Below are 27,949 nucleotides of genomic sequence, written 5' to 3' on the forward strand. Positions count from 1 at the left end.
TTAGGTTCACCTGGCCTGACACTTAGTGCCCATGCTCAGTGTGAGTTTTGGACCCACACAGCTGCTTGTGACTTCCGGTTGCCCCCACCATAAACTAAGCATGTTTTCTGAGCTCAACTCCCGCTGACACATCAGGTTGGGCTTAGCAGCAGCTTGGCACTCACATGCTAAAGGGGTTTGGGAGAGGCAGCCAGCACCCAACCTGTCAGCAGGCTCGGGGTGCCCACAGCCCCGTGGGGCACCTCGCTGAACTCAAGCCCATGTCAGCATCAGTTCCATGCTGGGGGCTCAGCTCTGGCCCACTGACTCTGGAGTGACACAACGCAGCTGCCAGAGTAAAGTGCCAGAAAGGGTCAAAACATTTTATTCTCTTCATTTTTGTCTTTTTTAATAAAGTTAGACAGTAAAACAAAAATTCACAAGCTGCCTCCCTGTCCACCCCCCACCGCCCTCCCCTACCCGCAGTCTTCGGCGCTGGCTCCCTTTCCTTCACCCCACTCACAGACACGGGCATCCAACTGAGAAAACGTAACTGCTCTAAGCACATGGAGACATGATGAAGGGAGGAGGTGAATTGTGTCCACATTCAAGGTTACACTGAGCAAGTCTGCATTTTCTGGGTTCTGGATGATTTCCTTTCATTAGCCAAATTGAAAAAAGAAATTCCCTGGACCAGATGCTGTAAGGGAAAGAAGGGCTTGTTAGTTGACTCTGGGTTTTTTAGGGAAGACCACTTTGCTCTGATTATGGAAAAGTCTCCAATGGCTGCTTCAAACTCAGAGAAAAAACCTCTAAGGGTATCAAACAGTCTGGGCCCTGGGCTGTAAGGGAGCTCATGAGCCTGTTGTGTGTGTGTGTGTATATAGCTTCTAACACCTTGCCTCGTGTATGTGTTTGTGTGTGTGTGTGAGAGTGTGTGTTTGTGTAGCTTCTAACACCTTCCCTCATGGAGAGAAGCCTAGAGACTAGGCAGCTTAGTGACGCCTCCCTGGCCCTGGGGAGGGTGGCCTGAAGTTATGTCCAGGGGGCTCCCTTCCTCCATCCTCAGGACACCTGAGTGGACAGAGAGGCCCTGCCAGACGAGAATTCAGCTGCCTCCACTCATGAGGCCCCCTGACCCTTAAAGAGCTGCCTCACCGAGCAGTTGCTGTGTCAGCTTGTGATATGGGAACTCCGAAGAGCAGCAGGCACACCCACCTTCAAAGCTGAAGCCCCCAGGACCACCGAAGAATGCCTTGAAGATATTGTTTGCATCAAAATCTGGAGCAAGGTGAGAAACAGGGAAGAAACAAAAAGGTGAAAAAAGCGTTTGAAGAGGAACTTATGACAGTGAGAATCGGTCTCCAAAGCTTTTCCAGACGGTATCATTTCCCTCCTTTCCCCAAACTCCACAGACTAGAGGTGAGCAAATCGGCCTCACCCTATGCAAAACTTACCACTCAATCCCTCTCCCAGGGTGTTTCCTTCTCTTTCTAACTGCGGTCCCAAGGGAAAGCGTTCTTTGCCTCAACCCACTTTGCTGGCTCCCTTCTCCACAGCTGGGAAAGCCACTGCACTACTGACACTTTCCCCACACTCTGTCCCTATCGTGCTGGTGCTGCTACTGAAAAGGCTGAAACTGATCTCACTGACACACTACCAAGAGTTAAGTATAAGACCGATGATTTACTGTATGTTTGATTCCATGCTCTGTCTAGACTGTAGAGCAGAAAAAAGCTGTGGTTTATTAAAGCACCTACTAGGTGCCAATCACAGCGCTGGGTACTTTGCATACATTATATCATTTAATCCTAATAACAGTTTGTCAGGGTAAGTATTATTCCCAATTTGTACTCAACAAAACATAAGTAGGGACTTCAAGTAAGTTGCCCACGAATGCGTGGCCAGAAAAAGCGTGGCCAGAAAAAGCAACAGAACTGAAAATTCCAACTTCCGTTAGACTCCAGCACTTGACTCCTCGTCACCAGGCCACAGCAGGGCTGATGTGCCCACCCGTGTGACTACCTAAGCTGCACAGATTTATCTCCACCAGCTGATCCCACAGGCCACTGTGTCCAAAAATGAATTCTGCTTTGCCAGTATATCTTCCTGGGTCCCCGTCGCTCAGTGAATGGCGCCACCGAGTCAGCTGTGCCAAAGCCACTCTCAGCTTAGTCCTCGCCCCTTCCCAACACGTTCGGCAGCCAACGCCCACTGAGCCACCACTGTCTCCCAGCTGTGCCCCCCAGTCCTCCCCATCTACTACACCTTCCCACCAGCGCTGTCCTCCTCCTCTCCTTCCAAACCACCTCTCCTTGCGGCCGTCACAAATGTATTTCTAGAGCCTAAATCTGGTCCACAGCTCCCCTACTGAAAACGCTTCAATAGCTGTCGACTACTTGTAGCTCTTCTCTACTGCTGGGCAGAGCAATGTTAATTATTGGTAAACCTAGGTGGTTAAGTCTCTCCCTCTCTCTCTAAAACACAGAAGTCAGGATTATCTATATATTATATCATCATCAATCTTATTTTAAATCCCAACAGCTTTTCTTAGCGGAAGAAAAAAGGTTGGCGTTGGAGACAGTGGTCTGAGAACTGGGCAGAGTTCAGGGCCTCTTATCTCCGACAGCTCAGGGAGCAATGCTGCTGATAGCTGTGCTTTACTTCATGCTAAGTCTTTTGGGGAAATTAAAATCTGTGAGGGCATACAGGAATGTGTGACGCACACAGAAATCAGCATACATTTTACAGTGGGGGACGAAGGAACCTCCAGCCAATAGGAAAAACCCATATTCCTTACTCCAGCCCCTAAGGCCTTCTGAGATCTGGTCTAGCTACTTTCTGGCCTCGGCTGTCCCCACTGCCTGCCTTAAGCACACTCTTTCCTCCTAGACTGAGCACCTTGCAGCTCCCAAGGGAGCTATGCCATCTGTACCTCCAGGCCTTCTCTTGCTAGTCCTTACTCCTTGGTGCCCTTCTGTGCCCTAGGAACCTGCTACACCTCCCTGAACTCACTGGATTCCATGTCTATTAGATCAAGGGTCAGATTTGGTCTGTGGGCCAGTTTGCAAACCCTTAGACCAGGTACCAGGAAGTCAGGGAACCTATCTGATTCACCTTTGTTATTTCCAGCACCCAACATACTGCCTCACACATCACAGGTCTTCATCAAGGGTGAAGAAGTCATTCACTTTATGAATCACTGCACGTCACTGGCTGATCACATAGACTCTCCCTCTGGAGTGTCTTTTGAAAAAATTCAAACATTCCACAGCCGTCAGATAGATCCATCCCAGGCTGCCCCAACCAACTCACCACCCATATTCATGCCCTCCTCATCCAGGTCCTGTCCACTGTCATAGCGCGTCTTTTTCTTGGGATCAGAGAGGATGGTAAAAGCTTCTCCAACTTCCTTGAACTTTTTCTCCTCCTCCTTCTGAACTTCGGCACTGGCTCCACTGTGCCGATCTAAAGGGAGAAGCACAGGAAGAACTTGTCTCCGAGTCGCAGGAAAAGCAAGTTTAAGAGCAAGACCACTTTATGTCTGACTTTCAAATCTGGTACTCCCCCAAATCTGGAGCGCCCTGAACTTAGCAACCCCTTCTTCCCAGCTGAGAGCCCCTCTGAGGCTTGCACTCTGGACTATTGGCTCTTCTCACCGAGTCCCTCCCCGCACCGCTCTACCTGGATGATGCATCAGGGCCCGTTTCCGATAAGCTTTCTTAATCTCATCCTCAGAAGCATTCTTGTCCACTCCAAGGATTTTGTAGTAATCTTTCCTCTTACTCTTCTTCAGTTCCAGCTGTGCATTTTTCAGGAGCTGTTTGTGTTCTAGAGGGAGACACTCAGCATCAAGCATAAATCTGATTCTGGCATCCCTTACCAGGCCCCAGCCCAGGTGCCTTCGGGTCAGAAGCCTTGGTAACATACCAGAGGTTTTTACGGTGGTTTTTTTGTTTGTTTTCCTGGAGATTAAAAAAACTCTAACTATACTTAGGTTCCTCCTATCAACCTCATCACACAGAAAAGGAAGTGGAAGTGACCAGAGGATTTGGGGCCAGAAAACAGGTGTCTTGTCCCGCATTCAGGATCTGTTTCTTCCTTCCTGGCTGGTGATCAAATAAGCTCCAGCCACAACCCTGGTCCCTGCATCAAACTTCTCCTGTGTCCAGCTTTAGGGCCTACAAGTAAGATCACACAGTTCCCCGAGAAACATGTTCCCAAATGCCTTTACCTTTCGTTTTTTCGGTCTGATACACTTTTTCATAGTCTCGCACTGCTTCTTCATACTGTTCCGTGTCCATGTAACTGAGAAGGAAATACAGGGCAGTCCAGTGACATATATAGCAATGGCCTTCACTATCACTCTAGAGGAAGATGCACTGGCTCAAGCAAGAGACACAGGCTTTTGGTTGAGATGCTTCATGAAACAGGAGTCCGTAAGCTATAGCCGTGAGAAAAAATTAACTACCTGTTGCTCATGAAAATAAAGAGGTCTCATGCCACTTGCACCCAACCAGCAGTGATTTTCTGCTCTGAGCAGAAAGCAACCAAGAGGAGAAAGTCCTTCTGATTTCACACAGAGCTATCAAGAGGCATCTGGCCTGCACGTGTGGAGACATCGACTTGATTACTTGGTATTGAAACACACAAGAAAAGTTATTCAGTGAGATAAACGGATATGGCAGAGTTTTGAAACCTGTAGTGCCATAAACATGCAGGGCCAGCTCCAATCCAGGGTAGAAGTGGGATTAGTGAGCCGCTAGAAGCATCAATGCTTCCATTAAGACCAATCAATCTGAGAGATGTAGGTGAGACAGAAAAGGACACTCTAAACTTAACAGGCTTGCTTCCATTTCGACAGCACAAATGAAAGGAGGGGCCCTGGCCCAAGACGGGAGGAATCTAGCTTGATAGGCTGACTGCCAGACCTTTTAAGTGTCTCTTCCACAGAAGCAAGGTGCCATCTTCCGTTTCCTGATAAGATCACTGGCGCCAAGACTGGCCTACTGATTAAACAGACTGTGGTCAGAGTTCCAGAGACAGGTACCATTGCTGGGATGTGGGAAGTGACCATGCGGTACAGCTGGCCGCAGCACAAGATTCAATTTCCTCCCGTGCTCATTTAGGCCCCATCTTCGCAAACACCACAGCGCCCCACCAGGCGCGGAGACCAGGCAGGGAGAGTGTTACTGACATGGCTGGCCAAAGACAAGCCCAATATCTGAAGAATCTGATTTTCCGACAACACCTTGATTTACAACTTTAAAGAAATGGTGACAAAATCATGTCCTGAGGACAGAAGGCACAAACGCTACTAGGAGCTCAGAGAACCCATTTACAGGATGGGGTGTAACATAAACAAGTAAAAGTAAGTTGGTAACTGACAGCCCTAGGTGTACAATGATCTGACAAACCAGCAACCTTGAGGAACTTTCCAGGCCCATATGTAATATGTTCAACAAGCTTATATTACAGTGATTTGCATTTTTACTTCATACTTTTTTAAAAAGTCTAGGACAGCCTTACATTTAAATTTTTTCCCCCCTAAAGTTTAGAAGAAAGAGTAGAGAAGTAGAACTTTAGGCAAAACGGGAAACTCCAGCCCATGATGGGAGATGCAACAAAGATATGACATCTCCCCAGCTTTTGGGGTAAGTTGAGGCAGACTGGGGCAGCAGTCAGGCCTCTGGTAAGGCTCTGGTCTGAGCGAATCTCCAAGTCCTCTTGTTAATCACAGCTGCCTGAGGGGACTGTTGCCAAGTTCTCAGCCAACTGTACCAAACAGTGCATGCTGTCCCCTGTGGTGGAATTGCAAAGGCAGAGCCACTCAGAGCAGTTCTGTTTCTACCACAAAGGTAAGGAGTTGTCTGAGCAAAGCAACTCCTGACTTTTGTTTCTTGTACATATATGAAAAAAATAATCCTCCTAACAAATCAAGAACGTTCTGTTCTCTCTCCATCGCATTCCAGAAGTGATACATATCATGTATCTATACATACAGGTGCTTCTCCTTTTTTTTGCTATTATTACAGGTAAAACTGCAGTTAACGTGTATATTGCATTTTGCATTTGTTAAATCTTTAGTTGAGTCAAAGGGTACTCCTGTCTTCCAAAGCTTCCACTGTCTGCTGCTGGTTTGCAAAAATGAGATAAACAACTGACAGTTGGTCTCACAGACTCTATAATTTCGTGTGTTTCTGTTTGACAGACTTAGTTCTCTACTTAGAAATTCACACACACACACACACACCCCATCATACACAGTAGCAGTTTTCCTATTTAAAAAAATGTGGATAATTTGGGGAAAGCTAAATGGGAGGCAGGCCATGTTCTGCACCACTGATGAGACCTGCGAGCTTAAAGAACAATGGGCTCCGCAGGCATCAGTACAGCACCTGTTCTTTAGATGCGACATTTCATACCGAGGGAAGGAAAGGGTTGGTATTAGAGGATTGGTATACAACGAATAGGTCTTCCATCAGAAACTTTAATGACGGGAGGTTCTTCTCTGTCTGGGAAAGAATCTGAAATAAGAGAAGATGGATTTTTGAGAGGGGGTCTCTCCTGGCCCTTGCTAATGTTCCTGTGTGGAGAAGAGTAAGATGAACAAGTACGCTGAGGAGCACGCTGACTCTGACGGCAAATCTGGGCACTGGAGGCAGGCATATCCTGGCTCAGAAATCACCTAGCTAGACAGGGGTGCTTCAAAAGGGGGTTCCTTATACTGCTGGGAAGCTGAGCTAGACTAAATTCCTTCTAACTTTAAGACTGTCTTCCCTAACCCAGAACAAACAGGGTGAATATGCACGACTCTCAACAGTCTCCAAAAGATACTGCACTTCTTTCAAGCACCACACATTCATCCAACAAAACATTTGAGTGAGCACCTACTATGTGCCAAGCACTGTGCCAAGTGAGAGCAAAAGTGTACAACACAATACAAAATCTCCAAAGGAAATGGATTTAAACTTTAACAAAAGGAATTTGGGTCAGGCATCAGAGGAAACTTACTGACCGTGAGGGGCGTAAGACACAGGCATGGGAGACTGAGGGAGCTTGTGCAATCTCCTCCGCTGGAGGTCTATAAAGATAGTCTAGGGCTGGAACAATCCCACCTAGAGGCAGGGGGAAGGACCAAATGACCTCACAACATCCCCGGGTCTGCTTCATCATCCATAATGCAATTCCCCTGGCAGGCCAGCAGCAGCTCCCTCTTCCCCCACCCACCAGAGGCACTCACCACTGAGCTCTTCTCAAGTAGGCTTTTATGTAAGTGTCGTCGAGCTTCACTGCATTTGTGCAGTCTTCTATTGCATCATCTAGTTTCCTAAGCTTCAGGAAAGAGAGAGCAGTCAAACTTCACATTGTGGTGATCGAGGGAGCCCAGAAGCTGTGAGCATGGCTTCAAAATTCTAAGACGATCAGTGATGCTGGCTCCCTAACTGCCGTACCTGTTCTTGGTCACTGGGAAATCCAGATCTCAGAGGGCTAAGAACACCAAATTCGAAATTTGTTTGTTTTCTAAGCAATGGAAGCCAGGCACACTTATCTACAAGGATAAAACCACCTCTACCATTCCAGGGTAGTGCTCAAACCAAGACGTGGAAATAGTAAGGCTGGTCCCTGCCCTCCAGTCTTCCAGAAACCAACTAGAAGGATCAGAATTACTGGAATTTTTAACTCCTGGAATTCTGCATGGGCAAAGAACCTACTCTTGTTTCTTACGGTGTGCAGGACCACAGGGGCACTCAGGCTGTTTTCAACTGAGCATGGTGACTGCCAGTTATGCTGAAGAAAAACCCACTCTTTAAAAAGAAATAATCACTTGCTTAGACAAAAAGAAGCAACAATGTTTGCTTTAAAAAATTACCCTAAAGCCTCCAGCCATTCTCTTATTGGAGGAAAGGGACCTTGAGGAAGAACAGGTGGGAATATCCTTCCAAATTATCCCTCAAGTGCCCCTAAATTCCATAGAAAAGATAAAAGCATGCCTCTCAGAAGTTCCTAACAAGCTGAGACAACAATCAAAACAACTTTTCCTCCTGGAATCTCGTTTACCCTCACTGGGCAGATTTCCCAAGACCTCTTCAATGTCCCTTAAAAATATCTCCATAGGCCCCAAGACCCAGATCAAGTGCTTACCTTGGAATTAACCGTACCCCGATTACAGTAGAGTTTAGCATTTGTTTTTATATTGTTGGGGTCTATCCCCAGGGCTTCTGTGTACAGTTCATATGCTAGTTTGTAATTTCCTTCTTTAAAGGCTTTATTTCCGTCTTCTTTCTTTGCTTTAAGCGCTTTAGCATTCTACAGAGAAAAGCAAGGGGAGATCAGTTCACATCCAGAAAGCCTCAGACCACTGCACAGAGAGGCCAGAGTCTATTTTCAGTTTCTTAGATCCCAGTAGTTTAGTGTCACACAGCTCCCATCCCACCCCCTGGGCTATCTGGACATCACTGTGCTTCCTACAGGGTAGACAGGGAAACCAAGATTTACAAAGGAATTCCAAGGAGTTCTGTGTTTCCCAGGGTTTACCGCTACTCCCCAGGACAAGCATTACTGTCTGTTCTTCACTGAGGGAAGAACAAAAGACAAAAACACTTCAACATCAAAAGGATCTGACCTCATCCAATCACATTTGCCTTTAGGCAAAGAAAAGTAGTCCTGAAATCATTATTAAGGAAAGGACCAAGCATTCTGGCAAGGGGGAAGGGGAGCTATCACATTCCTTGTGATTCTAAAACCTTCCAATTCCAACTCTCTCAAGGCTCAAAAAGGAAGCTTTCTTTCTCACCCAGATCTGGTGCCTAGAACTTACTCTGCAAGCAGCACAGGCCTTCTCGTGGTCAGGAGCCATCCTGAGAGCCTGTACAAAAAACTGAACCGCCTTCTCAATACAATCTTCATAATAAAGGCAAAGACCTCGTACATACAGAGCATCTGCATTGGTGGAATCCATTCGTAAAATGTCACTGCAATAGCCAGAAAGGGGCACATTCAGCTGTGGTTTGGATCTCCCCACCATTACTAACATTTGTGGCCAGGTTTTATTCTTGACCACATGTCTAGTATGGAAAACATCCAAAGGGAGACAGATTCCCAAGTACTCTTCCCAAACCTTCCCCAAATAAACCACCTCTATTTATCTTTAATATACTTCTTGTGTCTCGCAATCTTTATTAGAACAGGGATTGGCAAACTGCAGCCCGCAGGGCCAAATCCTGCCCGCCACTGGTTTTTGTTAAGTAAAATGTGAAGCCTGGCCATGTCATTCGTTTCTCTATTATTTATGGCTGCTCTTGCACTACAATGGCAAAGTTGAATAGGTACAACAGAGACCATGGCCGGCAAAGCCTAAGGTATTTACTATCTGGCCTTTTACAGAGTTTGCAAAACCCTGGAGTAGACAAGGACATTTTAAAAATAAAAACAAACATATTTACACATCTATTCTTTCACATACAGCTCAAGTACCTACTATACTCCTATATTCCCTATGCGTTTATCAAATTCGGTCTCTTGTTTGGCTGTGAGTCAGTCCCAGGAAGGTTCGCACAGCCCCAGCTGGCCTACCCACAGGACGCGTGGTAGCTCCTGCTGTAGAGAGCTACCAGACAGCATACGACCAGTGGAATCTGGCATTTCAGTGCGGAACTGGCCTGACTTTATACCTGACCACAGACTGTGCTTCTGGATAACGACCCAGCATTGCTAAACATTCTGCTTTGAGGATTCTGAAGCGATGGCAGGCAGGAGCAAATTCTAGGGCACGGTCCATGCAGAAAACCACCTACAGAAAGGAAAAAAGCAAATAAGGCTCTTCATCCTGGATTCCGGAAGGGTCTTTGTTTAAGTTTGGTCACAGGCAACAGACAGATTCAAAGGAGAGTAATATTAGAGTTCAAGAACATCCCTAATTCATGTGATTAAACCATTGAAATGAGGAGAGCAGTCGATTCTGATGATGATGACAGCAAACATTTACTGAGTACTTTAATATTATTACCTTTATTTTACTAACGAGAAAACTAAAGAACAGAAATTGAGTAACTTGTTCAAGGTCACCAAAGCTAGTAAAGGATAAAAACAGGATTTGATCTTAGACTCTAAGACTCCAGAGCCTATAACCTTAATCACCATGTTATGCTGCCTCCAGTGAATCATATGCACAATGACTGCAATCAAAACTCACATTTTTCTAGTGTAGAAACTATTACTTGCTCCTTTGCCTAATTCATCATGCTTAGCCTATAAGAGGAGTACCAAAAATAACCTCGTCCAGAGTCACTGCTCCCTATGTTACTGAACTTGCTCAGTCCTCTCCTTCCTGCGCCATGAACCTCCCATCTCAGAGTATTTTGGTGGTCATTCTTCCACTTTGATTTTAGCACAGAAATGTAACAATAAAACAGTTCATTTTAAATGGTCCCAAACAGACTACATCAGATTATATCTAACATTGTGCCATACAAACCAATAGCCAAGTCTCTCTCTCTCTCTCTCTCTCTCACACACACACACACACACACACACACACACACACACACACGGGAGTCACTCTTTCAGTTTCATAAAGGTTTTCCATATATTTCCATTTTCTCTTAGAAGTTTGTTTTCTGAGCTTTCCCTTTTGGTTTAGCTGCTGTTCCTGGGAGATGCTTGCTGAATCATATTCTCCTTCAAGTGTAAATGACCTAGAGGAGGAATCTGTGAAGTTAAAGGACACCCATTCCCTCTAAGAAACTGGCCATGGAGATTAGGAAAAGATAAGTCTGAAAACTTACAAGCAGAAATAACAAATCCCCTCCACAGAAGGCGGGTTAGATAATGTAGACCTCCACATACGGGAATGCAATGTGGTTCTAAGCTAGAACTAAGAAGCTCTCCGTGTACTAATATGGAAAACACTTCCAAGATCTATCAAATGGAAAAAAGCAAGGTACCCGACTATGCAGAATATATTACCTTTCAGGCAAAAAAAAAAATTAAGAATCTGTATTTATATTTGCTTATACATGTAGAACAAAACTACAGAAGTAAATAGAAGAAACAAGAACAGTGGTTACCTTAGGGTGAGAACTAGGCAGATGGAGGACAACTTACCATGTTTCCCTGAAAATAAGACCTAGCTGGACAATCAGCTCTAAGGCGTCTTCTGGAGCAAAAACTAATATAAGACCTGGTCTTATTTTACTATACTTGTAATAAAATAAGATCGGGTCTTATATAATCTGATCTGATATGATATATAACGTGATATATGATATGATATAATACAATACAACACCGGGTCTTATATTAATGTTTGCTCCAAAAGATGCATTAGAGCTGGCTAGGTCTTATTTTCAGGGAAACACGATTATCACTGAACATCTGTTTATACTTTCTAGCTTTTAAACCACAAAAAGCACCTATTTGAAAATTAAATTGAAAAATCTGGGGAAGTAGGTAAACACGATGAACTGCTCCATTAAGTATCAACAGAGCAGTGGAAGGATGGCTCACTTTCAATGGCACAGGTTAACTATCCTGGATGTTCTAAGGACAATATGAAAATTCAGGTATTATGTAGGGCAGAGTCATGGCGCTAATTTTTCCCCGTTAAATGGTAAAAGAATGGGGTGGGGGAAGCAGTCAGTCAAAATTTCAGCAGCCACACCCTGCTGCCTTCACAACGTTCTATATGGAGATGGTTCTGTCATCGTGGCGAGTGTCAGTTGGAGGCTCAGTGCTTCACTTTCCACCCCCACTTCCCCATGACCAGGGACAGCTGCAGGCAAAGAAGATCTTTGTTTCTTCCAACTTCATCTGTTTCGCCTGCCAGGATCATAATTCTTCATTTGTGACATCACCATGAGCTACAGTGGGGAGGGGGAGCCTGGGATGTCACAAACAGAGGATTCTGTCACAAACTGGGGATTCTGGTTCCAGAGTGGGCAAGAGAGAAAAGAAACCCAAAGACTGCCCTTCGAGACAAAGCTTTTGCCTATACAAACCTCAGAAAACATGACAGGAGACAGAACTGCTTTCCAAACACACACACACACACACAGAACAAAACGAAAGAAAAGAAAAACTTATGAATCACACCACAAAGACACTGTGATAATTAAAACCTGTGATTATGGACAGAAGAGGGATGCTAATAAGTGAATGCTGGGAGTCTGCATAGCTAATCAGATACATTTATTACCAAATAAAAGATCATAACAATGTGTGACTTAAGAATGAGTCTTAACTATACCTTTTTAATCAAAAAGCGTGGAGCAAATTCCCACATATGATGTAACAACTGCATTCCTTGGATGGTACTCACAAACTTCTTTTAAGGGATCCTGAAAATCAATCCTCATCAGTGGGGTTTTTAACCTTTTTGGGGCCATTTATCTTCCCTTTTGAATCTCTAGTGAAAGCTACTTCCAAGTACTATCTAAAGAAGGGAGTTAGGAATTATACAGATGAGGTATAACTACAAGACATAGAAAGCTATCTAGAAGTTTTATATTTTCCCCATGTTTCAGACATGTCAACCCCTCAGGATTTAAATTTCCATGAACTATCACACAGCTCTATAAAGGACCGTAGTATGCTAGACCTTTTGAAGAAAGACCTAATGTCAAAAAGGTAGTGATGACAGGTTAGGTACACTCTATTCAAAATGTATAAGGCACCTCCAGTTTTGATTTCTAGCTCCATCCAGTTCCCATAAAGTAGGAGTTAAAGCCAGCTCTCATTATTCAAACAAAAATGGATTATCCAAACCCAATATTAATTCCAAATGGTTTTTTTCCTTCCTTTTTCCTAAAAGCACACTTTTAGGCCACCATTTTACATCAAAAATAGAAACAAACTCAAGTAACAAACTCATTTTGCTTTTTATCATAAAGCTAAATGTAATTAAGAAAAAAGTACCTTAGTAAAAAATAATTTTAAATGCTGGTGATGATGTGAAGTAATAGGAACTCTCATTCACTGCTGGTGGGGATGCACAATGGTACAGCCACTTTGGAAGACAGTTTGGCAGTTTCTTGTGAAACTAAAATACTCTTACCATACAATCCAGCAATCACACACTTCTTGGTATTTACCTAAAAGAGTTGAAAACTTATTTCCACGCAAAAATCTGCATATGTAGCAGCTTTATTTGTAATCGCCAAAAACTGAGTTGTAACAAATGTACCTCTGGTGGGGGTTGCTGACAATAGGGGAGGCTGCGCTTGTGTGGGGACAGAGGGTACATGGGAAATCTCTGTACCTTCTTCTCAATTTGTTGTGAACTTAAAACTGTTCTGAAAAAAGTTACAAAGTCTTAGAAAAAGAAAAAAAGAAAAAAAAGTCAGTCAAATTAAAGTGATAATTTACTATCCTAGATATTTACTACTCCTCTTATTTAACACACACACACACACACACACACACACACACACACACAGAACTTTGTGAGAAAGGGTAGATGAGATTTCCTCACAATTGTACTTTACCTTCCGAAAATCCCGCTTCTCAAAATCCGATTCTGCTATTTTCTCATACTCTATGACTGCATTAGCATTCTTGAACTACACCAAAAAAATCAGATAAGGGAAAGTTTCAATGAAGTTGCTGATTCAATAACCACAAAAATCAATAAGGCCTTGATGAATTTGTAACTTCAAGAAAATCAGAACCACAAACTTTTCACAAATCAAGCAGGTGAAGATGCAGCCAAGAGTCCTTTAACAGAAAGGCTAAGACCCGAAACTCACCCTCAGTTGGAACTTAAAGTCAGGAATACAAGAGTCATGCCTTGATACAAAGTAAATAAAGGCAAGGCATTGTCAGGGACTGAGCAGAAGTTTGGAGATTCTCACTAAAATGCATCCGGGGTAAACTGAGCATATATGGAGATGGAACTAAAACATTCCAACTGCTACCAATTTAATCAGGATTCAAATGTACTCAAATTCTTTACCCTCAAATCGGTTCTTAATGCACCTGCCTACCCCCCCAGCTATCTCAGAAATCCTCCAATTTTCACAGATTTCTAAAGTTGTAAAATCATATTCAAAACTCCTTTGATAGGTAAAGAAGCTGAGGCTCAGAGAGACTGTGAGACAGTCACCCAAGTGTGGCAGACGGCAGAAGTGAGACTCGATCTCAGTCTGACTGTCAGTTCACTCTTCTTCCCGAATAGACCACCTGCCTCTTCTGACACAGACAGGATCAGACCCATACCTCCTGCTGTGCCTGAGCATTTTTGTGATCCAGTTCTAGGGCTCTCTGGAAACTGCGACATGCTGCCATGGCATTCCCTAAGGATAGGTGGCATTTGCCCTCTCGTAGATGTCCCTAGGAGAAACACAAAGAGGAAAGACAAGGAGCATGAGTGGCCAAGCAGACAGAAATCAACAGCAGCAACCAACACCCACACAAAACCCACACGGGATGAAAATGGCCAAAGCAGTGGTTCTCAGCCGGCGCCGAGTCTGCCGGTGGAACATTCAGCAATGGTAGAGACATTTCTGCTTGTTACAACTGGCGAGGGACGGGGTGCTACTGATACCTAGTGGTTAAAGGCCAGGGGTGCTGCTCAACATCCTACAATGTACAAGGCTGGCCCCAGCCTCCACAACAAAGAACTGCCTGGCCCAAAATGTCAACAGCGTTGAGATTGAGAAACCCTGGGCTAGAGGAACTCAACTGCAGCAACTCGGTCCTCCCCAAAGAGCCCTGTCACATACCCGGACGAAACTGTCATCCAACCTCACTGACTGCTGTGCATCTCCAAGAGCTTCCCGGAACCTTCCGAGCATCATCAAAGTGGCTGCTCGATTTCCGTAATAGCTAGCATTTTTAGGACACATATCTACAGGCAAGGCAGAAGGACGTAAAAGTTTAGCATGGGTCACTGCTTCAAAAACTCACAGGCCATCTCGCTAATAACTATATCAAGGCAACCAAACTATAACAGGAGTGGTGGTACACTTTTTTTAAAAGGCCACAGCCAAATTTTTGACTGCCTGTGCAAATGGTCAGCAACAATGGTGGAACCAATTGAAAAAGAAAGCAAGTTGTTAAAAAATCATTTATACTTAGCTTTAAAGTGTACTGATTATCTTTTTTAGGGAGGAGTCAGCATACTTATTTTCTCTCTTTTTAAAATTTTTGTATTAGTTTCAGGTGGATACTTATTTTCTTAATGAACTGTGTTTTATGTAATAAGATATGAAAATGTATTTGCATTTGTTTAGATGGGGGTAGGGAGCCTGTAAAGCAAGTTGGGTGAGAAAAATGCTGACATGGGATTAAAATATGCTGGCAAATTGAGCATGGAGATAACTAAAACCTGACCGTATCTACAAAGGCCATTTCTAAGATAGTAAATGAACTGGCAAGAGCTGAAATGCATTTAGGGGGCATCTCGCTGCCATAATATCTAGAATTCCTGGAATTGTTTTTAATTTGTCAAAAGAACCATTCACTTAAGCTAGAAAAAGTAATTCCCTCATGAGGTCATTATGCCTGAAGGTGTTTACATAGTACCAGTTATCAATCCACAAGCAAAAGGCTACTTCTTAGAGAGGAGCTATTTATAACAGTATTTGGCAAATTATTTTCCAGCATAAGCACTAGGTCTTTCTCACCTATGGCTTTTGTATAATAGTTATAAGCTTCATTATAATCTTTCTTGGCATAGTATGCATTTCCTTGTTCCTTGAAAGACTCCGCTTCCCTGAAAAGGAAAGAGAAAGAGAGAATCAGGTTACCAGCTATACCTACACAGTCACCTCTATAAATTCTCATGGGAACAACCTTTGGTGGAGAGCCCCTGGCATACTGAGTGGAAAGTTAGTGTGATACTTGAGGAATTTACAGATTTGTTCGACTGGCTGATGGGCCAAAAAGAGGTGCTAATGAAAGAATGCAGTTGTTCAGATGCTAGTTTTTGTTACTTAGATACATTCAAACTAAATCAAGAAAACCCCTATCATGTCACATGCCTCACCTCGTTGTTCCCACCTGTAGTCATTCTCCTTAAAACAGGCAAATTTAGACATTCTCTCAGAGACCAAATCTTTATATTTCCTTTCTACTGCGTCACAACTGCTGCCACTTGAGCAAACTTACAAAAAATGAGCTACAAGTAATTTCATTCAGGGGCAACTGATTTCTCAATGTGAACTGGGTCATTATCCTTAAGAGTTTTAATGATATATTCTTTTGAAAAGTGGCTCATGCATTTGTCACTGGAAGGACAAGCAGAGCAAAAGCAGATGGCAAAGGAGTTAAAAGCGTAGCATACTGATGTTTAAGATGGAGGACAAAGTTGAGTGACAGCAGAGATCAAGAACTTGGATGACAGGGAAATATGAGGTATAGGCTGCCAGTGCCATGCTCTAAGAAGTACCCACCTACTGTGTTCCCTCTGCCCATTCCATCTACCTGGGTACTTACTGTCCCCTCTACCATGCAGATAACACCTTGTATAACCACCAAGCGGATAGTAGCATAATTTTTGCTATAACCCAAGATCCATTTTTTGAAGCTGTTCCATTAGACAAACTATACTTTCAAAAAGGAACAATGTTCTATCACTGAGAATTATTATACATTCCTAACCAAGGAACTAGAATCAAATCAGACACGACCAACAATATTTTAAAAGAATAAACTAGTAGATACCCAAAATCATTCTAATGACGAACTTGAGTGACAAAGATAATTTTTTGCCAAAATTATTACTGCAACATAACTAAATATGTGAGCATTTTTGTTATAAAGAATAATCTTTGTTTCTTTTCTTGTCCTCTACACATGCGAAAAAGAACTGAGTTCAAGGGCTGCCTGAAGTGGGGACAAAAGTACATAGCTTTTGTTTTTTAAAGAATTTATTGGGGAAGGGGAACAGGACTTTATTGGGGAAGTGTGTACTTCCAGGGCTTTTTTCCAAGTCAAGTTGTTGTCCTTTCAACCTTAGTTGTGGAGGGTGCCGTTCAGCTTCAAGTTGTTGTCCTTTCAGTCTTAGTTGTGGAGGGCGCAGCTCAGCTCCAGGTCCAGTTGCTGTTTTTAGTTGCAGGGGGCGCAGCCCACCATCCCTTGCGGGAGTCGAACCGGCAACCTTGTGGTTGAGAGGACGCATTCCAACCAACTGAGCCATCCTGGAGCTCAGCTGCAGCTCAGCTCAAGGTGCCGTGTTCAATCTTTAGTCGCAGGGGGCGCTGCCCATCATCCCTTGCGGGACTCGAGGATGTTGAACTGGCAACCTTGTGGTTGAGAGCCCACTGGCCCATGTGGGAATCGAACCGGCAGCCTTTGGAGTTAGGAGCACGGAGCTCTAACCGCCTGCGCCACCGGGCCGGCCCCAAAAGTACATAGTTTTTAACCTTAGTGATGGTATAGGAGTTTACAGTTTGGTTCTATGGACATTGGCATCGGAGAGATTTGTGATTTACTTATGTATCTTAAACTACAAACTGGCAAAGCTGCCCTCCTTAGTTAAATTGAGGCAATCTCTCTTTCCATTCTTCTCCATCACTGTCCTGACAAACCCTACTAACATGAAAAGGCTGCTAGAAGAAAGGAGAAGGAAAATGGGAATGACCTATAAATGTTGACAGATTTGAACTGTTATGAATATAAATCTGTTTGAGTAATTTTATTATACCAACTGTCACAAGGCTGTAAAGTGGCCGTCTGCTATTAAAAGTCCTCAAGAAAGATGCCCCAACTGCAAGACTTATGGGACCAACTATATGGTGCACACAATCCTGTAACTCAAAATTAAGCAAGGCACTACAAAAACTATGGGAACCTATCCTTTCAGAGCAGACATGCCAAGAGAATTGAAGAAATGGCTTCCCCAACGCTGGATTTCAGAAGTTGAGAGAAATTCCTATGAAGAAATGGAGTAAGTTCAAAGGAAACATTAGGCCCACACAGTACCTGAGAAGCTCTAGCCTTCTCTTCAGTTGGCTAATGGCTAAGAATATACAATTCCTTGAGGAAAAACCAAGGCATCTAAACACTTGGACAGATGTCGTGTTGACAGTGTAAAGCATGTTAGCCAAAGGGGAAATAACCTGTAGGATTACTGAAAGGTGCTCTCTCTTGTGAAACACTAATCTAGGGGAGGCAGGTGAGTTCAGCCCTGGCTTCTAGTATAAATGCAAAGGATGATTTCTGTGGAAGATTAGTAATAATCAGAGGCCAGGCACTTTCTATACATAATCATCTTATCACGTGCGTTTTCATTATTCCCATTTTTTCAAAGGAGGAAATTAAGGCTTAAAGGTTAAAATTGGCCCAAGGTCAGGATGTCAACCCACACCTGTGAGATTCCAAAGCTGTGCGCATCCTACGATGCCAAGCTTTCTCTCTAACGCTCACCTCTACCTACTGCCTAAGACTTTAAAAATTAATCTGTACCGCCAGAAACAAAAGACACAGGCAATGAAGACGAATTTCTTGAAACTAAGACACAAAATAGCCCAGCGCATAAAATTCAACTTCAGAACTGCAATCTGGATTTCAACAAGCTAAATTACAGTCCTAACAATTAGTCATAGAGAAAGTAGGGCTCCTTTCTCTTTAAGATGCAAGATCTAGTGAACTGGACTTTGCCTCCCCCAAGAAGTGCATTTCATTTTAGTAAATGGTGAGTAGATTCCATTCTAGAGCAAACAAAGCGGGTAATGTAGAGTCAGCCCACAGCAGAAAGAACAAGAAGAATTGTGTTGTGACAAGTTACCATGTTTTTAACCTCACACTGCACAGCATCAGGCCAGAATTAGCTATTCCCACACAACTGCCTCATGAAAAGGACTTATTTTCATAGAAACATGGTTGATTAACAGCTGCCTAAACAATGGGCACTTGGTGCTTTTAGACTGAATGCTTATTTTTTGCCTCCAGGTCCAACACTCAAAGTGGAGTCCCTCCTTCACTTTGAACCTCCCCACCAAATACACGACAAGCTTTAACCAATGGGCCTGACCCTGCGAGACTAGTTGAGGGAAGAGTGGATCTTTGGAATCCAGCATGATAGCAGCAAGAACTGAACAAAGCGGGATCAAGAGCAATTTCAGGGTCAAATCCATTTCAGTCCTGCCCTGGGAGTCTGAGAAAGAGCTGAAGCTTGTTCAAGTCGCCCTTACGGTAAAGGGACTGAAGGATGAGATGCCGATGGCGGGGAATGAAAAGGAGGAGAGCTGGTTAACACTGGAAGTGAGGGCAATCTGGCAGTGGCAGCTGTCACTCCACTCACTGCCAAGATCAATTCATTTGATAACCAAGTGAGGTTACAACGCGTACCTACTAAAATACATCAGTCCCGAGAAAGGAAGAATTAGGATTAACTGCATTCACTGGAACCGTGTAAAAAAAGAAAAGCATTCTAAAAGGGACTAAATTAAACTACAGATTCTCTTCTATGGCCACAAAATAAAATTCAGACTAAACTCTGAAATATAATACCACAGCAAAATGTAGACGTGGCCGTAACTGACCTGACAGCACTATTCACAGCTTTTTCACATTTTCAAAGCATTTCCAATGAAGATCTTCGAAATGGCCTTCTGAAGTGGTCATGGTGATGACACACGTCCTCCAACAGAGGAAGAGCTACTGAGGCACCCAGGTGGCTGCACACGTTTCCTAACTCCTGGAGTCCTATGTTTTTTCCTCCAGGCCCTGTTAGTGTCAAGGTTTTTAGATTAAAACTAATTTATCCAGTTCCGTACCCAATCCTTGGGTCAACTCGAAGCAGAATCAGCTTCGTCTCTCTGATTTACCAAAGATACTGGAAATGACTTTACTTCCACCAAACCAGTCCTTTCACTTGAATAGCCAGCAACAAATTCTTATGAAAACAACTACCAAAAAGTTTTCAAAAATTCTGTCTTCTGTGGACATATAATGGGAGGGTCTCCCACAACAGGACCAGTGCTGGAAGGCTGGGGCAGCCCTCCCTCAGACAGATACTGATAAGGAGAATACATTCCACTCTTGGTCTGCTTTGCTATTTTGAAAATGTATTTCTTTGTTTTTCAGAAATAACCTTATCGGTCAGAAAACTGCAGCTCTGAAAACTGCTCTTCTACACTATACGTGTATTAAAAATCTGTATATCCTCTTATCACGCAGTTACATTCTCTCTCCCAGTTTAGCACTCACTTAGCATAGACGCTAATTACTCCAACAAACCCCGCCAAGAGAATCATTTGGTATCACACAGGTCTTAGCAGGGCTCAGCATCATGGGATCTAATAGACAACTTGGCTTTTGTTCACCAGCCAACTTTGCACATTTACAGCTCAGCTAAATTAAAAACACATTAAAACACCACCGGTGACATTGCAATGTGCCCCAAATTAGATGCCCTATAAAAATTTCCATTTTCTCTCTATAAATACTTCCAACTTGTACATTTAAGCAAGGCCTTGCCTTAGGCCAACTATATCTTTTAGCAATTAAAGAGGTATTCAGAAATTTTAATCAGCTTTCACTAATGCAGGATTCACTGGGTGGTAGTTTTTAAAACATCCTGGGTTGGGGTTTGCTCTGGAATTGCTTCACACTGCGTGCATTGCATTGCGCGTGTTAGATTATTAAAATAGGGATAAAATGCTTCATCATTTGTACAGTATCATTTTAAGATGTGTTCTACCGCAGCGCATGAAAAATAAAGTCCAGCATGGTTTCAGTATTCTGCAACATTCTTAACCTAGGAAATGCTGATTAGATTTTTGTATGACAAAAAAATCCCACCACAATGCTTTTACTTATTTCAAGCATTTGGCTAGAATAATATATTTTTAATGAAGTTCAGCTCTTCCGATGGCATTAATAATAGTTTAAATCAAAACAGATTGCAGCAGCTTGAATGAGGGGTTTTTGTTGTTGTTTTTTTCATTTTCTTAGAAGAAAAAATCTAGCTTTGCTAAAATGACAACTCAGGACAAAATTATTTCTTTCGTTAGTACAGGACTGTTGTGGGGCCCTTCCTTTTGAAGACTATTTTATGGGCAGGAAGAACCTTCGAAAATGGTATCTTTCCTTTTCTTGTCATCAGGTTAATAACAATATTTTATAGTGTCATTGAGCCAAATATCCTTTATGCATTCCTACTACATTTACTACTTCCAAAATGTCACCCTTATTCTATAATTATTGTACCGTTTCTTTTATTCAGTTAAATTTACTAATTGCCCACTGATCTAGAAATGTCCTCCACCCTTCAGAATTCATGGATCTTGGCCAGTGTCAGAATAGAAATTCCTTCCTCCTTCCCACAGCCCAAGACCTCTTGTCCCCAAAGGCATGTCACAGGGCCTGTTTCATGTTGTACTCTCTCTGACCTTCATGACAGAATAAAGTAAAAGGAGCCCAGGAGTCTAACTTTTATTCCATCTTACCAAATACATACTATTCTCTCTTTCATTTTTATCTTCTAACTAGTCAAGGGGCAAAATGACATTCTGAGTTTCCGAGATAAATAGAAGCCACATATGACTTAGTACAATTCCACTGACTGAGTGCTTGCTAAGTGCAAGGCACTGCACGCTGACTGCAAATTAAGGCTTAATAATGGAGTAGAGGGTGGGCTCTATCTATTGCTACCTGTTAGTAAAGGTGGGTTACCCAGCTTCCTTTACCCAATTTCCTATAGAACAGACAGGTTCTGCATTCACTTTAAAACACCTGGCCTCCCCCACAAAAGAGGGCAGATGAGGAGCAAACTTACAAACATACCAATTCAAATAGTTCTCTGTCTGAATATTCCAGGGGAAGCCTCAACAGGCAGAACCAGAGAGACGGAGAGGCACCAAGTGGAGTCAGACAGTCTACACAAGGCAGCAGCGCTCTCTACTGCTCAAGTAGGGAAGGACACCAGGCAACATGCCAGAGTTGGCTCTCACTGGTTGGGTGGCCAGGGGATAGGGGTTGGGGGCAAGAAACCAATCAACCTGCACGGAAATCCCATCAGGACAGGCAGAAGGCTATACATACAGCAATCGCTCCTTCAACTGTGAGGTATAAACTTATGCTAGTTCTTTAAGTGGGAGGTGTCACAATCTGTGGCATCTACCGGGGAAAGGACACCCAACGGTGTAAAGCTGCTTCTGAGAAACAAGTTTCCCTAAAGACACTCCAAGGACGACAAAAGTCACTGGGTTTTCAGAATTAGTTGGAGGCTTGTTTTCATAACATATCTCAAAACCCTCCGTTTTCTATTCCTTGGTTCCCCATTCTGTGACATCTCCCACCCTCATGGGGACACTAGCACCCATCAAAAATCTAGAACTGAGGAACCGTAAGAAAAAGGTTGCTTTCTGAGGGCTCTTTTGGGAAAGGGGGCTGGGGGGGATAGGAACCAGAGGGGGAATCTGGATTTTCAAGTGGTGTTTTGCTTCCAAAGTTCTCTAGGTTCCTCAGTTCAACAGGAAACTGCCTGAGAAAGAACTCTCACGACAGAAACCAAAACTAAGAGATCATTCTGCTTCTGCTTGCCTCACTCCCCTGATGCAAAGTTTAATATTAAAATCAGAAGAGATTGTTAACTCTTTGCTTATCTGACAGTCTGTCCCTCCCCCCCCACACACACACGTTAAGTTACATGCCAAAAGAATATTAGGCCTCAGAATCAGACTTTAAAAGTCACATATTTCTCCTCATACTACCATTCTCAAAAGTGGTTACTCAACCCTGCCAATGGTGGGGTAAAACACAGGAACTGCTGTTTTGATCTGGTTGGGGGGAGAAAAACATGGTCAAGCCAATAAAATGAACAGACTACTCGGATAACGTGCACTCTGAATCCTGCTCTTACTGCTGAAATTCAGACAGTTTAAAAGAATACCTGGAACGACCTCTAAGTAACTTCCACATCACTCAGCACTGAAGAAAGGGGACCAAACATTAGTGGAGAAAGGGAGAAATGGGCTCTCAGAGGGACTTTGCATCAGATCACAAGGCTCCTAGGCAGCCGATGACCATTGTTCTCCAATCTTCTAAAGTCCTAGAGAAAGAAAGCAAAGGCAAGTGCCCAGTACTCAGCTTTTTAAAACTTTTAAAATACTACTTTTGATGACTAAACTAACCCCTGATTGGCTGGAATGTCCGATACAGCTGGGCTTTAAGCCAATCAGAGTTCTGGTCGTTGGGAATGGACTAGGCACCAGAGCAACTGCCACTCACTTAACCACGCACTTAACCTAACATTTTATTAAAATCACTTAATTTACCTGGCTCTGGTTAATATGTGGATCAGAATTAGAGTCACTAGGAACAGAGACCCTTCCTCTGTATTCTACCTTTGCTCCTGTTATGATTATTTAACAATTTTGCCACTTGTTAATATCAGGGTTCAATTTGCTGGTATTCAGGAATACTGTATTCCTAGGTTTATCCCTTTCTTAACCATGATTTATTTGTCCCGTCTCCCATTTCTTCATCTCTAACCCCAAAATGAAAACAAGAGCTAAGAGCAGTGTTTGTCACTGATTTGAGTTCAAGGTCAAAGATAAATTCCCATTCAACTTGCAGACATTGAAATGTCTAGCTGCCTGCCCTGGAACTTCAAGTAAGTTTAGGGGGATAAATGCCTTAAGAATTTAAAATAGGGTGAGGAAGAAGAGGAGGGATAGGTATCCCCACAAGCTCTTCACTGAAGGCTACAAACTCCAAAATGTCCCAAGAAGCCACAGTAAGCAAACAGCAACTACAGCAGACCCTGGGATACAGATTTAGGGTTCAATGCTTCCCACCAACAATAAGGACAGAGAAATAAAAGGCAAAATCCACAAAGAGTTTACAATACCTAGGTACTAAGAAAAGGCCTAAAAATAATTGTTCTTGCTTGCGTCCATCAGGAAAATAGATACAGAGGAGTTAAGATTATCAGCTCAAGTAATCAGGTAAGGATATCCTGGCCCCTCAGTCTATGGCTCCCATTGGTTTAGACCTCATTGTCCAGTCGTGCCAGGTACAAGCTGAGACACAGAAGTATTTCCTCTATTACTGAACAACTTGAAATCCTTCAATTTTACAATAATACAGACCTGTAGAGACCAAGCAGCTCCCCAGACCAGGAAATGTGACCAGAGCCTTCACTCAAGAAAGGTATTCATATACTAGGTAAAGCAATCAGCAACTTCCCAGGAAAATGTAAGGTTTTAAATCAGCTGAAATGTAAAGGCTCTGCAATTAGCCCTCTGGCTCCCACATCACTTTATCTTTCCTCGTGGGCAAAGAGAAATAAATAATCTCCATGTACAGAACGCTGATCTATTTTGGAATAGCAACTAATACATTTTTTATTTTAGCCTCTCAGCTGCTATGGGAGAACTTTGTCAGAGTGACAGGCAAAAAAATGAAGTCCATTTCTTTTCTCTCTAGAGATACTCAAGCTAAGGAAATAAAATATGTAGCCATTTAAAATGCTGTAATCATGAGGTCTAGTGTCTTGAAAGCTCCTCTCATTTTGCCTTGCGGAACTGTAACAATTTAGTAGCACAGCAGGATGTCCCTGAGCCTACAAGGAAGGAAGGAAGGAAGGAATCCCTGCTGAGCTTCCCAAAAAACCCAAGAGGCCCATCAACTCTCAGTGTCCCCAAGTGAACTGGTAGTAGGGCTGTAATGAGATACATGACTTGGTCAAATGACAAACCAAACCAGATAGTGAAGGGCACTTGTAAGGGATGTCCCTATCTCTGCCCTCTGCTATGGCTACACAGGAGTCCAAGATACATGAGAAATATAAACAACCTTCCCCCAAAACTTCTAAGTTCCCTCTCCATTTTCAGCATTGGAAAACCATATATAACAAGGCTTTTTCTTACTAAAGATCCCAATATTTACCTTCTGAAGGATGGCAGAAAGTCAAACTGTGATTTTTTTTAACTTCACTATATTTTCCTTTTGATTTGTTCACCTAAGTGGTATATGAGAAACATCTATGTCTTATTATGCCTAAAAGAGATCTATATAAATATGTATAACATATAAGTCTGTTTGGTAAAAATGCATTTTTTATAGTTATTTTTAAATTATAGTTTTTTCCTTAGTGGTAGAAAAAACAATTGTGCATTTTACAATTAATGACATCTTAAGTTTCATGGAATAAGGCAGTTAACGTAAATCAACATTCTCTCTTATTTTGTTGTACTGCTACCAAATACCATATGCTTTTGTGTAATGTGGTCACATTATCGCATTACCAGTTCTCTGTTCAGGTTCATATACTACTTTATCATAGAATATCCTGTGAGGCCATAATTTTATTTTTTAAGGAAAAGGATTTGCTTTAGATAGAGGACTTTGAACAGGAATCCAAATTAGGGACAATCTCTACATCACAGCTTTACACTGAGTAAATGAGTTTTTTCAATTACATAACAGCCCAAGACCCTAATAGTAGCACAAAGAACCCCCAAACTGTTTCCATATGAAATAAATCCTTACAATTAATTTAGGCTCTGTGTTGGGGGCAGTTTTACTTCCCATTTTGCAGTTCCTTAATGAAGCTGACGCTGCTGAATTCTAAATAATTGGAAAGAAGGAGGACCGATGTGAAGACTCAAAACTAAGAGAGACTGGACTCTGGTATCCTGACTTCTCTGATATCCCAGGGACCTATACTTTGTCAAGCCTCTCAGCTCCCAAAAGGTCAGGAACTTGGAACCCTGGCTGCAGTAACTACCCTTAAGCTTGGTAACTATTCATTCTGCCTCACTGAATATCTCTTATGTGTCTAACTTATGTTTCTAACTTGGATAGCAAAAAAAAAAAAATCTCAGAATCCTGATTTCAGATCTCATGCATCAAAACTTCAAATCACCCAGATTGAAAACATAATGAAATGGGCTTGGTATGAACATAGGAAATCTGCAGGAAGGAGACTGAGGGGATTGTAGACAATCTGCGCTGATAAGGGCTCCAAACTTCCAGAACCTTTTCGTTCATGTTGCTTCAGGGTTAGGACAAGTATGACTACCCACAACTGTGTTCCAGCTCCATTTCCAACATCCTGCTTTAGCTGTAGCCAGAATCCAGAGTGTTCTCGAAAAACACTCACTCAGCAGCTGCCTTGGCTAGTCCGGACTGGCAATCTCGAGCCCCTGCGGGTGCCCGGTGGTGCCAATAGCGCCCAAGGTGCTGCCCTCCTTGCTGCTTAAAATAAGAAAGCAGGGAAGAATGCGGATGTAACTCGGAAGGGTACATGGAGGGATGGAGGAAGAGGCGTTTGACGTGTACAGCATGAAACAAGCCCCTCACTCTTCCTTCTCTATCATCTTCGACTCCTGGGTTAACAGGGAGGGGGTGGCGACCAGGTCAACAATGGAGACACACAATCACCTCAGACCCAGGCTAGTGCTCCCTGATATAATTACGGACGAAAAGGAGTAAAGAGAGCACGGGCTGTGGAGATGCTAAATGCTGACAGACAACAATGCACAGAAGTTAATGAGAAGGCGGGGGGGTAAGAGGCAATGTAACGAAGTTGACATTGTCGCCGCGCCGCCTCCCCCACCTTGCAACAGACCTCAGATACCCTCAGGGACCAGGTCTCCACATAAGGACCTTCCTCTCTGCAGGAGAACGAGGCCGTGCCTCAGCAACCCGGCCAGGCGGAAGCAGGAGAGGAGGACCGACCTCCGAGAGCGCCCCTTCAGGGGGTCCATCCGGACTAGATCTCAGATTGGGGGGGGGGGGTCTGCGGAGGGCGGGGCATCTCAACAGCTAGGGGCTGCATCCTGGCAGGGACCGGTTACCCGGAGCCACGGAGCTGAAGCTCCCCCCTTCCACTACACTGCCACCCCGTTACCTCTTCGCTTCTGCGTTGTCGGGCAGCTCCGGCTCGGTCGCCGCCATTACCACATCGCACTCCGCGGCAGCCGCCATCTTACCGCCGAGACCAGAGAGCCGGGTGGGAGGCCGGCGGTGAAGAGCACTTCCGGTCGGAGCATAGAGCAGCTCGGCGACGCTGCGCCCAGAGGGGCTCCCTCGGGCCCGTCTACCAGCGAGAGGCTCCGCTTCGGGCCAGAGCGGCCTCCCGCCCCCGGAGGTCCACGTTGATCTCCGCGCCGGGGCGGGGGCCCAGGGACAGTTCTTGTGCGTGGGGGGCGCCACTTTACCCGTGGGTCGAACGAGGGTTACAGGAGGGTGTCGCCTCTCTAGCCTTGACTTGTCTCAGTATGCCGAAAACCTCGTTGCCATAGCAACTTCCAATCCTGCAGCGTCTCCTGTAAGTCTCGAAGGAGTCTGAGTTGGGTGGAGACCGGGTGACCCAAGACTCTGGAGGGAAAGAGCCCCCCCCACACACACTACTACCTTCCCGATCTTGAAATGTGTCCACAGCTTCCTCCTGGGAAAGGCAAGAAGAGACACTCTGAGCCCGGTTCCCCTAGCTTTCATCGGTCCCTGGAAGCCCTGCCCAGCCAAGCTAGGAGAACGCAGGGCGTCTTCACCCCGCGCCTTTCATCCTCTCTGGATCTCCAGGCACCACCTGGTTCATCACCCTAATGACGCTGACCCTTTTATGAGGTTGCTTTCATGTCAGCCGCCTGGGAGTGCCATCTCAGCATTAAGCCCCAGTGGCACAGAGCCCCAGACCCTGCCCTGGAGTTTATAAGGCAGCTTGCGCGGTGAGGTCCCTGCCCCAGTGCCCTCAGTAGTCCCACCCCTCATATACACTCCCTGCTCACCACGCTTCTCTGGCCGAATGCAGTCTGGATTGGGAACTCATAGAAGGCAGGGACACAGCCTAATCATCTTTGTAGTACTTAACCTCACCCAAACCAATAATTTTTGTGGACTTGAATTAAGTTGAGGTTTCCTGAGGTTAAATTGAGAGAGTTTGAGGTTTAAAATTTAAAACTATGGGAAACTAAAATAAGATGGGGGCAACAGAATTTAAAAAGGTTATACCTTCTTCCTCCAGTAAAACAGTCTGTGCTGTTGTCCCCAGGCTGCCTGCGTGGTCTCTGCCTAT

At 43.9% G+C, this 27,949-nt stretch overlaps 1 protein-coding gene across 2 annotated transcripts; it reads right to left on the minus strand.

Moving 5' to 3' along the window:
* Positions 1-336: 336 nt before the first annotated feature.
* DNAJC7 (DnaJ heat shock protein family (Hsp40) member C7) lies at positions 337-27,938 on the minus strand. Of its 2 annotated transcripts, none has more exons than XM_019747716.3 (15): positions 27,886-27,938; positions 26,783-27,322; positions 15,603-15,691; positions 14,700-14,824; positions 14,194-14,307; positions 13,464-13,538; positions 9,654-9,772; positions 8,801-8,954; positions 8,125-8,289; positions 7,223-7,314; positions 4,214-4,287; positions 3,664-3,810; positions 3,295-3,447; positions 1,198-1,260; positions 337-679 (listed from the first exon to the last, which is right to left on the minus strand). In XM_019747716.3, the coding sequence occupies exons 2-15, from the start codon at positions 26,857-26,859 to the stop codon at positions 642-644; spliced, it is 1,485 nt and encodes a 494-aa protein (XP_019603275.1). In that variant the 5' UTR covers positions 26,860-27,322; positions 27,886-27,938; the 3' UTR covers positions 337-641. The 2 variants fall into 2 exon arrangements, with proteins under 2 accessions (XP_019603275.1, XP_019603276.1); XM_019747717.3 differs by lacking the exon at positions 27,886-27,938 and adding an exon at positions 22,817-22,975 and having other exon boundaries at positions 26,783-26,914.
* Positions 27,939-27,949: the final 11 nt, after the last annotated feature.

The sequence above is a fragment of the Rhinolophus sinicus genome, chromosome 12, assembly GCF_057876585.1.
Source record: "Rhinolophus sinicus isolate RSI-liver-muscle chromosome 12, RSI-T2T, whole genome shotgun sequence".
Lineage (NCBI taxonomy): Eukaryota > Metazoa > Chordata > Mammalia > Chiroptera > Rhinolophidae > Rhinolophus > Rhinolophus sinicus.

What these genes read in the sequence shown, in the direction of transcription:
- DNAJC7 (XM_019747716.3), bottom strand. Translation starts at nt 26,859, where the DNA reads ATGGCGGCTGCCGCGGAGTGCGATGTGGTAATGGCGGCGACCGAGCCG. An exon ending in AGGCCTGTGCTGCTTGCAGA is followed by an intron (nt 8,290 to 8,800) that starts GTAAGTTCTAGG and finishes TTTTCTCTGTAG; the next exon opens with AATGCTAAAGCGCTTAAAGC. An exon ending in TCAGACCGAAAAAACGAAAG is followed by an intron (nt 3,811 to 4,213) that starts GTAAAGGCATTT and finishes GTCTCCCTCTAG; the next exon opens with AACACAAACAGCTCCTGAAA.